Here is a 16,397-nt window from a genome sequence, read left to right as displayed (position 1 = left end):
GTCTAAGGTATGGATGGCATCTGGAACTGGTAGGGGACAGGGAGGGAGGGAGGGAGCCATACCTAGTATAGTAATCTGGAAATACACATATAGCTCTTGACTCATGCTAACTGATGGAACTCAAGAATTTTCTACATAGGACTGAATGTGTTACGGCAATTTCCCAGAGAAATCAGATGGCACGCAGAGGGGTGGAGAGAGATTTAATTGTCATACCTGCGGGCTCAGTGGGCTAGTTCCCAAAAGTCTGAGCTCCAAACTGCAGGAAGATTAAGGTTTTATACAGTTTGTATGAGGAAACTTGTCACCCCATTGTCATAGCATAAGCAATCTTTATTGTTTGGGAAGGGGGCGGGGGTCGAGGTAGCCATAGCTACTTCTGCAGGCAAGCAGCACGCTGCAGGAAGTTTTCCTGTTTGATGTCCCTGGCAGTGAATGACTGCACTTTGGCTGGACACAAGGCTGCTTCTAGCAAGTGAAGGACTTTAGCTCTTTCCCTCTTGCATCTAAAATGTCCCATGCACGTGCATGGTGGTAAACACATAGCGAGAATCTATAACTGAGAGGTCTTTTGCCAGTTGAAAGGTGCGGATGAGGACCCAGAGTTCGGCTGTGAGGGCTACCCCAATGGAGTTTCTTTTTGAGTCACTTCCATTGTGTTCGATGCTGCGACAAAACGGGAGGGGGGAACAATCACATTCTTGTCTGGCTGCATCCCTTGTGGGATTTTCAGACGCATCTTAGCTTGTGGTGAGCCCATATAAGCCCTGGGCCGGAGCCTTCGAAAAAGGTCACCGACAGGCCTTATGATGTCGTCACGGAACCACAGAACAAGACCAGTCAGATCCCATAACCGTGGGACCATTACACGTGCACACACACACACACACACAAACAGAAGTTATGCATTCCACCCATCAGGAAACTCTACCTGGCCCTGCAAGGGGGCATGAGAGGTTATCAGGCTCTCCTATCTGTTGAGATGAACTAAACTAGAACCAGGGCCCAGGGCCTTACCTTATCCAGAAGTCCTGATGGGGTCTGTCTTTCCACCTCTCTCTGGGAGTCCGGGTAAGGTATAAAGGTGCTGCCCCAGCTCTGCTCACCTCAGGAAGGAGGACCTGATGTGGTGCGGCTGGTGCACCACCTCGTTCACTCAAGGGAGAATCACTAGGCACAGCCCCAACACCAGACCGGTGGCCAAAGTGGTCAGTGTGGCTGGATTCCCAGTCAGGGAACCAAAAGTGTTATGGCAATTTCCCAGAGAAATCAGATGGCATGCAGAGAGGTGGAGAGAGAGATTTAATTGTCACACCAGTGGGCTCAGTGGGATAGGTCCTAAAAATCTGAGCTCCGTAAGGTTTTACACAGTTTGTATGAGGAAACGTGTCACTCCATTCATCACATAAGCATGCTTTATTGTTCAGGAAGGGGGTCAGTTTTATTGTTCAGGAAGTAGTAGCCATAGCCACTACTGTGAGCAAGCAGCACACTGCAGGAACTTTCTGATCCAAGCAGCAGAGTCCAAGCAGCAGACTGAGCAACTTCCTGCTTTAAATGCACTACTGGAGATTAACATAATTTTACGGTGTTCTTTTTGAAATGATACTCTTTTGTGCGTTTTTTTGAATTCAAGGAAAACATTTCATTTTAGCTGACCATGACTGCAACAATGTTAAATTGCACTTTGTGAGCAGAGCTAAATTGTGTTTGTATTTTTCTGTCCATGATATAATAATATGGAAAAACAGTAATAATTTGTATTAATCATGAATTTATTTATTTGCATAAATTTATTTGTATAATTTAAAGAAGAATTTTATTCCTTTTTCTTTGAATTAGAGAACTGGAAACATGTTTCATTACTGATGATATCAACTTGGCATTTACTTTCCATGCAATACAGTTCCCAACCAGCTCACCTAGTTACAAGAATTGACCTAGTTTGTGTGAGCCCTGTTTTCTAGTAAAACCTAGTGGACAAACAATTCTTCACAGGTGCAGAGACTCCTCAATCAGCTTGAAAAACCTTTTTTTTTTTTTTTTTTTTTTTTGGTAAATAAAAATTCTAAGTCACCTACAAAGAAAGATCAGCCTGGAGTAAGCAAAGCTGCATGCAACCAGAACCAAAGGAGCAATGCCTTCAGGTGTCTCTAGAAAACCTTCAAGTGACATGAGATATAAAAGTGCTTAAAAGCTTCGTTCGGTGCACCCTTTCTTTGGCAATGAGTTAAGCAGAAAGTCCCACAGAAGAGTAAAGGCAAGAAGGTGAAGACACGGGGTGGGTCTGGAAGAGATGACTCATGGTGACAGATCTGCAGCAGAGCTAGAGGAGCCCATCCAGATTGGATCAGGAAGGTGGAGAGCTACCAGAACCCTAGGAAAGACATAAAGTCTTTTTATTTTCTATCTTAAGATAGAAAAATTACTTATGAGTTTGAAAGGCAATTAATGCAAAAAAAAAAAAAAAGGCAACAGGAGTAGGTTACAGGGGGCAAGAAGATATGCTTCTCTTCTCAGGACAGGCATGGCGCTGTAAGCAAACTCCACATGTGGAAATCTCACTAACTCCTGGGAGAGTACAGCTCTGAGAGCCACTTCACAGACCCTCATGTCCAGGTGCGTGTGATGAGGCACCCCATGGTTTATTTTCTGAAAAGTTGTGTAAAAGTGATGTTTTCAATTGAATGGTTTAAACTGTTATTTTAAGAATTCCAAAGATGAATCTCCTTCAAGGCTAACAGATAGCTCATTTTATAGTTTTTATAAGTTCAGACTTAAAACAACAACAGTGGGAAAATACAGACTTTGGGGCCAGACTACTTGAGGTTCACCCCCTGCGCCACAATTTACTGGCTACATGACCTTGGGCACCTCATTTAATCTACTGGTAGAGAATTTTCTCCACCTTAACAGTTACCTCTGATTAAGTGACATAATGATATTTATAAAGTATTTTAAAATTGCATCCGGCTCACAACAAACTATGTCAGTGTTTGTTAAATAAAGTAATACATTTAACAGCTCCATTTCACTTCAGATTGATGCTTCACATAGGGACTATGTGAAAATAGTTTATTTAAACCCATAAAGTAGGTAGTGAATTATTGGTCTTGCTGAAGTTGCAGCATAGTATTCTTTACAATGGTAAGTACTTTTCTGAACATAAAAATACAAGTCAAATGAGCAAAATGTAGTTTAAAGATACATTTATTACAAAAGAGGCATCTAAGTCTCTATAAGTTTGGCATCACATATTTATATGATACATGTAATAAGTTTAAGGGCTGACTATATATTGTCCAGATTTAATGATTCACACATTCGTAGAGATTTGAAAATTACCATGCAATGCTCACATATATTATATTATTGGACTTGCACAAAAATACTACTAAAGTGGAAACAAGCTCGCTTCATGTTGACTAAACTCCCTTTACAGAGTCACCTGGGATTTCACCTGGGAAGAGACTGCATGGAGAGAAAGGATAGAAGGGCAGAGGTCAATGCTTGTTCTAGTAACAGCTGCGGAGGGGCATCTGTTTAGAAGTAAGCAGGAAGAGAAGCCAATTTTTGCAAATGACTCAAAAAGCAGCCTGTATGGACTTTGGGTTAAGATTTAGGTTTCAACACTGGCTCATTGTGACAAAGGTGCCATAGTGATGAAAGATGTTAACTACATTCTCTATCCTCTCCTTGCGATTTATTTGTAAATATGAAGTTATTCTAAGATAGAAAGTTTATTTAAAATGAAAGGAAGTAAGGATGGGAAGGCAGGAGGAGGGGGAAGACGAGGAGAGGGAAGGAGGGTAAAGAGGACAGGGAGAGGCAGGGAAAGAAGGGAGGGGAACACAGGAGGAAGAGCAGGGGGAGGAGCACATCCACTGTGCTGTCACTTACTTCCTCATAGGGATGGTCTCGGCTTGGTCTTTTTTTTGGGAAAGATAAATCCAGAAAGTCAACCAAATAGTCGTATCCTTCAGGAATGGGGTTAAAGTCCTCATCAGTCTCAATAATCTGCAAATGAACATGGGAAAAGGGAAGAAGTCTATCAATCTGTGGCCAAGGTCTTTAAAAAGCTCTCCAGTGTGCAAGACCCCAAGGCCCTTAAGTGACAGCAAAAAATTGGAATTTATATAGAAACGAATCTCTACTCTGTCTTTGTCCCCCATCCCTTCCCCTCCTTTCATTCCACCCTCCTGAAGTGATGACACTCAAATCCTAGTCCTCCACACTAGCAAGACTGCCCCATATCACTAACTTCAATCAAATTCACGGAGAAGGAAGATGAAACAGTGTCTTTTGGGACAAAATGGACAGATCTTGAGCTGATTATATTAAGTGAAGTCAGAAAGTAAAAGACAGATACTGGATGGTTTCACCTATTCGTGGACTACAAATAAGCAAAGAAAACAAACTGGCAAAACACAGCAAAAATAATTCTTAGACACCATGAAAAATGTACTGGTTACCAGAGGGAACTGGCTCTGGGGGAGAGGGTAAGGGGAGGAAGGGGCTGGGTCATTAGCAGAGGATTTTTCGGGGAGGGTAAATGAAGCCAGTACACCTATAAAGGGGTGACATGTACCACCCTAGCTCTACAGACAAATTTATAACACAGAAGAGGTTAGCGTTATCTTAAGTACTACTAGTAATGAGATATCAAATGCAATTATAAATTTGCAAGGTAAGGAATAAATAAAATGTAGCATGTTTCTCATCATCAAACAGCAGCTAGACAGATGTAGTTTCCCTAAAAATTCCAAATGTTTTCTCTTTTTTATATTAATTGTTCAACTGGAAATATCATTCAGACCAGTATTTCTGAAGTCTTTGGATTTCAAAATCAATTTCCTAAAAAAATATTTGGAAGCTGATATAAGTGCCAATATTTTATTTTGCTAAGTGAGGTCTTATACAAAATTCTAGCTCTATTATCCTTTTATTTCATTACAGGAAGAATGCTTTGACACCTCAAATTTAGAAAGGACCTACTCTTGAAAAAATGGCAATTCACCCCAAGAAGAGTTGACATCTTTGTAACCACAGTCATATGCATACTCGATCACCAGAAATCTTTGTCACAGACTGACATTGACCATAAGTAGGTTTTGAGGCACCACTGCCTTTGAGAATGGCAAGGGTTCCCCAGTACTAACAAGCAGGAGTTGAAAGGTGACCTTGGGGACCTTGGGGAGTCTTTACTCTGAAGCTCATAGATTCCTGTCTTTAAGAGTGTGAATGTTGACAATTTCCTGGCACCTTCTCAAGCATGACCTCAGGCACTAAATATATAAGTTGCTGATTTCTCACCAGCCTATTTCAGACCTCTTCTTTCTTGTACCCCTGTCTCTTCGCACTTAATTTGATTTTGGATACATTTACACAGTTACAACCTGAGTGACCAAGTGATAACCTGGACCTTGTGGCTTGTGGGCTCTGTGTGTTTGTGTTGAGGCTAATTTAAGTTCTAGATTCCCCAGTTTAGATCTAGAACTTAACCTCAAAGTTAAACCTCTTGCGTTGTGGATTTCAGTCCTGACCACAGTGCAGGTAAGGGTTCCCTGCTCCAGATCACACCGGTCAGGTGGAGTCCACCTTCCAATTGAAATAGCTGTTTCTGCCACGACAAGTAAAATACTGATGAAAACAAAAACCAAACAGCAATAGCCAACACATGTTGATAGGAAGGTTAGAGTGCTATAAAAAGAGAAACTGAGCTGGACTTGGGAACGTTCCCTCAGTTTTCAACAAAGGGATTATTTAGGGCATTGTCAAATCTGTTCTCTGTTAGGCAGTTGGCAGGGCTTCAGGAGTGCTTATTGAGAAATAAGTTGGAGTACTGAGAGCTTCTCAGATTTTTCCACAATACCAGAAAGCAGAGACAAATAATACTTATAACATACCCTGACCACCAGGTTATAATTCTTAAATCCAGCCCAAGTGAAGTATTCTTTTATCCAGGACGAGTGAAGAAATATTTCATCTCCTACAGCAGCTTTCAAGGTTTCCAAGTATGGTTCAAAGTCCCAGGAATCTTTGTAAATTTTAGTTCCTGCTGGAGGTTCTATGATGCCCTTGCTTAAAGACACAAAGACAAGAGAACAATGAGAAAAGAAAATGAGTAAGTCAGGTAAAAGTTAGCCCTTAAACATCAAAAGTTTTCCAGCAAAGTAGCTTTAAGACTGCTCAAGTGATTCCTCTTGTCCCACAGAAGTACCCCCAACCCAGTGGAAACCAGAGCAACCACTGTTCCTCCTGTTCATGGTTGGTATGATGGGTTTCCTTGTCATATTTCATCTGAAGATAAAAATATGTGTCTGGAAAAATGTCAAAAAAACCATTGATTTGGACCCTGTTGGTTCAATCAACTAAATGATAGAAATGGAGACGATAACATGGTCAGTTAGACCGTCCAATAGAGGGTGGGCTCAATAAATATTTGTTGAGTATATTTGTTTAGTATCTGAATGATCTGAGCCTATCTTTTGAGATAAACTCAGAATTGCATATCTCTAATATATGGTGCTTTTACTGTACTAATCAAACCAGTCAGTGGACATATGGGCAGTATATCTCAATATCCAGCTGCAATATGGATGACAGTTCTCTGACATTCCTAGAGCTCTGTCCATCCAGTATGAAGATGGATTATCACATGAAATGTGGGATCTTGAGTCCTGGGAATGGAACAGTAGTGAGCAGGATATGTAAATACAAGGAGGAAACAGGTGCCTGCCTAGTGAGATTTGGCAACAGATGTAGGTCTCTATGTTGCTCTTCTCCAAACAAAACTGGATCTCACTGGATCCAGTATCTTCTGCATAAACTACAGCGCCCCAGCGGGCCTCCCTGACTCTAGTTGTTTTACCTATCACCTCTTCCCCTGGACATTCTTCTCGGCAAATGGAAATGGTTTTTCTAAAACACAACACAGCAATGCTGCTTCTTTGCTTAATAACTTTCTTAAGCTCTCCTAACTTAGAGGCAAGTGCCTGGGACTGCCTTCCCAGGACTTTCTGACCCAGCCCTAACACACCATGCCTGCCTCATCCTTTCCTTCCCTCTTCACTTACCAATCTATACTCAGGTAGATGGAAGGCTTTGTGAGGGAAGGACTTTTCTACAGCTGTATCCCTGTGCCTGGTATGATACCTGGTATACAGAGGAGTTTAATAATAAATCATTTCTGAATGATCAGCATATATTTATTCACTTATGCAAAGTATCTTCTTTCACCAAACTCATGCTATTATTGATACCTCCCATCTCGCACACCAGCCATTCCCTCTGACTGGCATCTCTGAGTCTTTCTCCCTCTCCCTCCTTTCTTCTCTCCTTGTACCCTTGTAAGCTTTTCTTCATCTCTAAAACCAGCTCAAAAGCCCCAGATTTCACATAGATCTTTCCTTGACACATTTCCTGTTCTCTTCTCTCTCTAGGCAGTTAAGCACTTAGTCTCCGTGGGTCTTAACCACTGTCTCACTACTGAGAACCTGACAATCATGACTCTCTTGTTACCCAGAATGCTCTTGTGTGACACAAAGCTATACATGCAGGTTCCTGGGCTCTTCCTCAAATCTACAGAAGCAGAATCTTTAGGGGTGGAGGCCCGGAGTCTGCATTTATCCAAGTTCCTCGGGGTGTTCTGATGTTCCTTAAAGTCTAAGAATTACTGCTGTAAGATAAGTCTGAAAGATGAGAAAGAGGATGCACAGTTCAGTTAATGACAAAGGCTTTTGATGTTGGCTAATACAATACATGAAATAATTAAAAGTCAGTCTCACCCTTCTGGATAATAAAAACTACCTCTAGCCTCAAGGCATTGGGGATGTCCTAATGAATTTTAGCCTGGGTAGGAACATGCAAAATTAGTCTGGCAGCAAGGCAGAGTGGGAGCTTTCAAACATTTTTGCAAAAGATCCAATGAGAATCACATTTTACATCAGAACTTTGGATTCACATTCCAAGGGCACCTGTGAAACAAGTTTCCTGAAACTTGTTTTCAGTTTCCTGAAACACTAAACTACATTATATGTAGTATACTCAGATTTGTTCTGTTCTGCTCTTTTCCCTATTCTGTCTTATCCTGTTCTATCCTATTCTATTCTATCCTGTTCTATTCTATTTCTTTTATTTTAATACTAACTGTGATCAGCGCCATTGATTATAACCCACCAATGGATTGTGACCACTAGACTGGAAAAGGCCGGCAAGAACAGTGCGCCAAATGAGATCAAGGAAGGAGGCGCAGAGACAAATTGAAGGCCATAGCAGGCACTGAGATGAAAAATTGTGAGGAGATGCATTAAAACTACAGCAGAAGAGGCTGGAGAGGAGGAATGGATTGGTGACATAAATATCTCAGGGACAACTGACCAGATTTGACAACTAGTTTGATATGGAAAATTAGAAATAGGGCAGCATCCACTGGCTGAGCCATTCATATTGACTTTGTAGAGGTAAGGGTGGGAGGGGGTGTGCTTTTGGTGGTTGTGTGCAGCGCTCTTTGACCCAGTTCGTGTCCAGTTCTCATTAAGGATGAGGAACTTAAGTGTTATCTGGTTCAAGACAAATGTCTATAAAAATAAAGGTGACACTTTCTTTGAATGGCACGCCCAGTATATTATTACGTGTTCAAATTTTCCAACTACATAGTACATGGTTGGGGAATGTTTGTGCTGATATGAAAACAAACTTCCCAGTTCATTGCTTTTTATTTGCAGGAAACAATTTATTTTTGAGCTATATCAATGTTCCTTAATAGAAAAAATTTCCATACCCCTTATTCTCAAGTTAGGTTCTAAAAAGAGGAAAACATATAACTATTATGTGGGATGAAAATTTAGGAAAAAGCTTAGTCTCTCTGGTCCCTCCTCCCAATTTGAGAGACACTTATTTAATAGTTTATTTTATTTAAAGACTAAGGCTTCTAATTTAAAAATATGTGTATCTTATCATACAATAGCTCAGTATGCTAGTCAACAAAAATTACTTTTTTCATAATGGACCCTTCAAGAGGTCACAGATTTCTCCTTTACCAGAAAATTGAGAAAAGTCATAAATCATATTTGTTCTTTATAAATATTTAAGCCAAACCTGTCTGTCGGGTCCTTTAACATCCTACCCAGGTCAAGAGTGGCTCCAGGTCGTGGGGTCCAAGTTATCACATCAGAGTTTTTCTTGATAAGATTGTTGAGTTCAATAGGGTCATTTTTGATATTTGTTTCCTTAATATACCTGAGAAACAAGAACATTCCCATGTAAGAACATTTGTTCTCAAATACACACTTGGGTTAATAGGACAGATTTGTTTACCCCTGCATTTGCAATTTCCTCCACTTACCCACACAAAATAAAGAATATATTTAGGATAATAACTCTTAGGGAACAGTTATCAGTCAAAGAGGTTGTGTTTATAGCTTGTTCTTAAGTAGAATCACATAGTGGTTGGAGAACAGACACGTATCATGCGTATCATTCTGTATTATAATTTTTTTTCTTCTCCCCCCCAAAGATCCCAAATTCAAAATCAATCATTTCATCTCTTGTTCTCTAGTATCTAGCACTGTACTGCTTATTAAATGATAAATGGATGAATAATAAACAGCATTAACCAAAAGAAATTTTTATTTTTTAACCTTAGGCCAGTCCTTCTGGAAAAATTTAAGAGATATGAGACAGATAAATAATGTCAACAAGGTTAAATTGAAACACGTCAGAGAAAGGACATATGTGATTAGACAATGTAGTTTTGTCACCAGAGAACATGGAAGAACTCAAAGTGAAAAGCCACGTTTTAATGATGAGGCAAATGAGGCACAGAGAAGCCAAATAATCAGTTCTGAAACGTGCTGGTAGGAAAATCCAAATTTTCTGTATGTTCTCTCTCCTGCTGCACTGTGTTGACTTCAGTGGGTGGGAAATCGTGGCTGATCCTTGCAGAGTTGTTGTCATGAAAACTTATCTTAGGAACTGATCTCTTTATTATCCAATAAATTTCTAACTGCAGGCAGGCAGTCCCTGCCCTTTGTTAATAACCTTCTCCCAATATTGATCATAATATGACTCTCTGTGAAGCAGATGCTACTTGCGCACAAAATGGTGTTACAGGTAGGGGTTGCTACTAAGGATCAAACATTTTATATCCCTGGCACTAAGGATCAAACATTTTATATCAGCAGGTACTAAGGATCAAGCATGTTATATCTCTGGCCAGGGAGGTGACCCACATATGGCACAGCAGATCTATCCTGTCTTGCCTGCTGCTCCCCGCAACAGTGTGTTTCAGAAGAGCTGCCTGTTCTGCTCCCCACTCTGTCTCTGGTAAATTCTCTCACCCCAGCTCCCCGCACCTCTGGCCTACACCAGATCTTCTATGCATAAATAAAAAGATAATAAAATAAAACATCTATAAGGTCTTAATATTTACAATAATAAAACTACCTCAAATACTGAAACTGGATAAATTATATATTTTCCCCCAAGGGTCATGAGTTCTATAAAAGTGTGTGTGTGTGTGTGTGTACAGTGGTGATACAACTTAACTGCCTCACAATTATGACTTAAACATGCAAGTTTTAACTACCATGACTAATGGTGTTAATAATAACTGCTTTTTAACTTTTCAAATTTACTTGAATACAATTTTTGAGCTGTTTAGGGGGACAGCTCTGTGAAATTTAACACATGGATAGATTTGTACAAGGACTACTACAATCACGATACATGCAGCTCCATCACCCTCAAAACACCCTCATGTTGCCCAGATTGGGTCAAACCCTCTCTTCAGTTCAACCCCTGGCAGCCACTGATATATTCTCAGACTTGTAGCTTTGCCTTTTCCAGAATGTCTTGTAAATGAAATCATAAATTCTGTAACTTTTTTTTTCCTTTTTCAAGAACTGGGGTACAGGCCAGAGGCATGGGAGGTGAGAGGATCCACCAGAGACAGAGTGGGGAACAGAACAGGCAGACAGACTGAAATACACTGCTAAGGGGAGTAGCAGGCGAGCTAGGAGAGGTCTGCCTCGCCATGCAGGTAGTTCCCTGGCTGGGGATCGAACTTGCACTGCAGTGGCTGTGGACAGCCCCACAGCACAGTGCTCAACCCCCTGCACCACCAGGGAGGCCCTATGTAAATTTTTGACTTAATCTCTTAGCCGATGCCTGAGATTCATCTACATTGTTGGGTATTTCAGTATTTACTATATCCCATGGTGTTTTTTCCATTCACCTGTTGGACATTTGAGTTGATTTGGTAATTATGAATAGAACTGCTGTAAATATTTACGTATAGTTTTTTTGTATGAAGAACAGTTTAATACTCTAGGAGAATTACCTAGGAATATAATTTCTGGGTCATATGATAAAAGTATATTTCAAGAAGCAGAAGGCTCCCCGAGGAGCCAGAGGTAAGCTGGGAGGCTTGCCCATGCCGGGCGCCTTCTAGCCTGCAGTTCCAGCCCAGAAGGGAGCGGCACCCACCGCTGGGGCAGACCGGGCATGCAGGGGAGCGCGTCCCCGGCACCGGCATTTTGCAGCAGGGACCTTTCTTGCTGGAGACTGTGTGAAACAAGCAGAAGGCTCACCGAGGAGCCAGAGGTAAGCTGGGAGGCTTGCCCATGCCGGGCGCCTTCTAGCCTGCAGTTCCGGCCCAGAGGGGAGCGGCACCCACCACTGGGGCAGACCGGGCATGCAGGGGAGTGTGCCCGGCACCGGCATTTGCAGCAGGGCCCTTTCTTTGGTGGAGACTGTGTGAACCCAGCAGAAGTTCCCCAGAGGAGCCAGAGGTGAGCTGGGAAGGTCACCCAAGATGCCGGCCAGTACCAGCAACACAGTGTCACAAGGAATACAGCAAATTAGAAAACAGGCAGTAGGGAGTAGAAAAACCACATGCAACCCAGCAACTCCTCAGCAAAAAAGCACACCGCAAAAAGAAAACCATCTACCAGATTGCAACGACAGTAACTTGGAAGAACTTCTGAGCCTTCCAGATAGAGAATTTAAAATTGCTGTGATTAAAAAACTGACAGAAGTCATAAAGGAAAACAATGATAAGGGAAAAATAATCAACGATTAGAAGAATGAAATTGAGTCCCTAAAGACGGAAGTAAAAGAAATGCAGGCGATCAAAGAATTAATGGAAGAACTAAAGAATTCTGGGAAAAGCAATGAAAGCAGAATAGATGAAATGGAAGAACGAATAAGTACTCTTGAAGACAGAAATAAAAAGAACTAAAACAGAAAAGGAAGGAGAAGTATGAAGGAAAAAAACCAAAGAAAGACTTCGGGAACTATCTGACTCCATGAGGAAAGGAAATATAAGAGTTATAGGAATCCCAGAAGGAGATGAGAGAGATGTAGGAACAGAGAAAATATTCAAGGATATAATTGAAGAGAACTTCCCAAATGTGAAGAAGGAGCTGAAAATTGATATACAAGAAGCAAGAAGAACACCAAACTTCCATGACGAAAGGAAAAATACAGCAAGACACATAATAGTAAAGCTCCCAAGAATCCAAGACAAGGAAAAAATAATGAAACTGACAAGAGGGAAGAAACAGATAACATTAAAAGGGAAACCAATCAGACTGACATCAAACTTCTCCGAAGAAACACTAAGGGCAAGGAGAGAGTGGAGGGACATAGTCAACAGACTCCAAGAAAACAGATGCCAACCAAGAATACTCTATCCCGCAAAACTCTCCTTCCTCTATGAAGAAAGAATAAGGACCTTCCCAGACAAACAGAAACTCTGGAATGTCATTACGACTAAATCCCCACTCCAAAAAATACTACAAGGAGTCCTAAAGCCAGAACCTCAGAGGGACGAATAACAACAAAAGAAGGCCAAAAAAAGTTATTAAAAGAATAAATAAAATCGAAGGAAAGACAAACACAATGGCAAATACAGATGCTAACATATCAATACTAACTCTAAATGTAAATGGACTAAACTCTTCAATAAAAAGACACAGAGTTGCAGGCTAGATTAAGAAACAAAACCCAACCTTTTGCTGTCTCCAGGAAACACATTTAGCTGCAAAAGATAAAAATAGATTCAAAGTTAAAGGATGGAAAACAATTCTACAAGCAAATGGACCAAAAAAGAAGGCAGGAACAGCTATACTCATATCAGATAAAACAGATTTCAAACTTAAAAAGATAAAAAGAGACCCCAGTGGTCATTACATTATGATCAAAGGGACAATACTTCAAGAAGAAATAACAAACACTCATTAACATATATTCACCAAACGAAGGAGCACCAAAATATATCAGACAACTATTGGCATCTCTGAAAACAGACATCAGAGAAAACACACACGTAGTGGGAGACTTCAACACACCACTATCAACAATGGATAGATCAACAAGACAAAAAATAAGTAAAGACACTAAAGCTCTAAATAAGGATCTAGAGTGCTTGGGCTTAACAGACATATATAGAACACTAAACCCAAAAAAAAAATCTGAGTATACATTTTTCTCAAGTGCACACAGATCATTCTCCAGGATCGATCATATACTGGGGCACAAGACAAACAGCAACAGATACACCAAGATTGAAATCATACCAACCATCTTTTCTGACCATGAAGGCATCAAACTAGAAATAAACCATAAAAAGAAGGCAAGGTACTCTCCTACCTCATGGAGATTGAAACCCACACTACTGGAAGTCCACTGGACTAACGAGGAGATAAAAGAAGAAATTAAAAAATTCTTTGAATTGAATGACAAGGAGGACACCAATATCCTAAATGTATGGGATGCAGCAAGCAGTAATAAGAGGAAAATATATAGCAATAGATGCTCACATCAAGAAACAAGAAAGAAGTCAAAGAAACAACCTAATCTTGAAGCTCAAAGATCTAGAAAAAGAATAACAAGAAAACCCCAAAACCAGTAGAAGAAAAGAAATAATAAAAACCAAAGCAGAAATAAATGAAATTGAAACTAAAAAAACAATCCAAAAGATCAATGAAACCAAGAGCTGGTTCTTTGAAAAAATAAATAGATAAACCCCTAGCCAGGCTCACAAGGGCAAAAAGGGAGAAAGCACAAATAAACAGGATAATAAATGAAAGAGGAGAAATCACAACGGACACAGCAGAAATCAAAAGAATAATTAATAACTACTATGAACAGTTATATGGAAACAAGTTCAACAATCTAGAGGAGATGGACAAATTCCTACAACTCTACAATCACCCAAAGCTAGAAAAAGAAAAAATAGAACACCTAAACAGACCAATTACAATTAGCGAAATTGAAATGGTAATCAAAAACCTCCCCAAAAACAAAAGCCCAGGACCTGATGGATTTACAGATGAATTCTACCAAACATTCAGAGACGAACTGGTGCCCATCCTTCACAAACTCTTCCAAAAAATTGAGAAGGAAGGTATAATACCTAACACATTCTATGACGCCAACATTACACTAATACCAAAACCGAACAAGGACAACACAAAAAAAGAAAACTATAGGCCAATCTCCCTAATGAACACTGATGCAAAAATCCTCAATAAAATTTTAGCTATCAGAATCCAACAGTGTATCCGTAAGATAATTCACCACGACCAAGTAGGATTCATTCCAGGGACACAAGGATAGTTCAACATCCAAAAATCAATCAACGTTATCCAACACATCAACAAAAAGAAATATAAAAACCATATGATAATATCAATAGATGCCGATAAAGCTTTCAACAAAATGCAACACCCATTCATGATAAAAGCCCTTGAAATTCTTGGGATACAAGGAACATACCTCAACATCATAAAGGCCATATACGACAAGCCAACAGCCAGTATCATTCTCAATGGTGAAAAGCTGAAAGCATTTCCATTAAGATCTGGAACAAGACAAGGATGTCTACTCTCACCACTGCTTTTCAATATAATACTGGAAGTCCTAGCCAGAGCAATAAGACAAGAGAAAGATATACAAGGAATCCAAATAGGAAAAGAAGTCGTCAAACTATCACTATTTGCAGATGATATGATAATATACATAGAGAACCCCAAAAACTCCATAGAAAAACTAATTAAACTCATCAATCAGTTCAGCAAAGTGGCAGGATACAAAATCAACATGCAAAAGTCAGAAGCCTTCCTATACACTAACAATAAATCTGAAGAAGAAGAAATGAAAAAAACCATCCCCTTTATTATCGAAACAAAAAAAATCAAATACTTGGGAATAAATTTAACAAAAGAGGTAAAGGACCTTTACAAAGAAAACTTTAAAACACTGTTAAAAGAAATAGAAGAAGATACAAAGAAATGGAAAGACATCCCCTGCTCATGGATTGGAAGAATAAACATTATTAAAATGGCCATCTTACCAAAAGCAATCTACAGATTCAATGCTATTCCAATAAAAATATCAATGTTATTCTTCAAAGAAATAGAACAATTATTGATGAAATTCATATGGAATCACCAAAAACCCCGAATAGCCAAAGCTCTCCTGAAAAAAAAAAAGAAGGGAATGGAGGCATCACACTCCCAGATTTCAGGCTATACTACAAAGCCATAATCATCAAAACTGCATGGTATTGGAACAAGAACAGACACACAGACCAATGGAATCGAATAGAAAATCCAGAAATAAACCCACAGATTTATGGTCAACTAATATTTGACAAAGGAGCAAAGAATATGCATTGGAGCAAAGAAAGTTTGTTCAATAAATGGTGCTGGGAAAACTGAGTCGCTACATGCAAAAGAATGAAGCTTGACTACTACCTCACACCGTACACAAAAACCAACTCAAAATGGATTAAAGAACTAGACATAAAACCTGAAACCATAAAATACATAGAAGGAAATATAGGCAAAACACTACGGGATATGCACATCAAAGACATCTTTACAGACACATCACCCAAAGCAGTGATAGTGAAGGCAAAGATAAACAGCTGGGACTACATCAAATTAAAGAGCTTCTGCACAGCAAAAGAGACAATAACAAAAACAAAGAGAAACCCCACCAACTGGGAGAACATTTTTGCACACAACACTAATGATAAAGGATTGATCACAAAAATCTGCAAAGAGCTGATGAGACTCAACAACAACAAAGAAAATAATCCAGTCAAAAAATGGGCAGAAGAGCTAAAAAGAAACTTCTCTGAAGAGGAAATGCAAATGGCCAACAGGCATATGAAAAAATGTTCAACATCACTTGTCATCAGGGAAATGCAAATCAAAACTACCATAAGATACCATCTGACACCAGTGAGAATGGCACATATTAAAAAAACTAGCAACAACAAATGTTGGTGAGGGTGTGGAGAAAAAGGAACTCTTCTGCACTGTTGGTGGGAGTGCAAACTGGTCCAACCACTGTGGAGAGCTGTGTGGAGATTTCTGGACCTACTA

At 39.8% G+C, this 16,397-nt stretch overlaps 1 protein-coding gene across 1 annotated transcript in view; it reads right to left on the bottom strand.

Annotated features, from left to right (window-relative positions):
* LOC311188426 (cytidine monophosphate-N-acetylneuraminic acid hydroxylase) overlaps nt 1–16,397 on the bottom strand; it is a gene marked incomplete at its 3' end in the record, with an annotated part of 58,422 nt that overhangs the window by 6,323 nt on the left and 35,702 nt on the right. Inside the window, exons 10-12 of the mRNA XM_084259525.1 lie at nt 9,100–9,240; nt 5,907–6,081; nt 3,901–4,017 (exon numbers count right to left, since the gene is read on the bottom strand). Of these exons, the coding sequence (XP_084115651.1) occupies nt 3,901–4,017; nt 5,907–6,081; nt 9,100–9,240 (433 nt within the window). The remainder of the gene's footprint in view (nt 1–3,900; nt 4,018–5,906; nt 6,082–9,099; nt 9,241–16,397) is intronic.

The sequence above is a fragment of the Talpa europaea genome, assembly GCF_964194135.1.
Source record: "Talpa europaea genome assembly, chromosome: 2".
Lineage (NCBI taxonomy): Eukaryota > Metazoa > Chordata > Mammalia > Eulipotyphla > Talpidae > Talpa > Talpa europaea.
The sequence above is the reverse complement of the archived record's forward strand: the minus strand, read 5'-3'. Positions and strand labels throughout refer to the sequence as shown.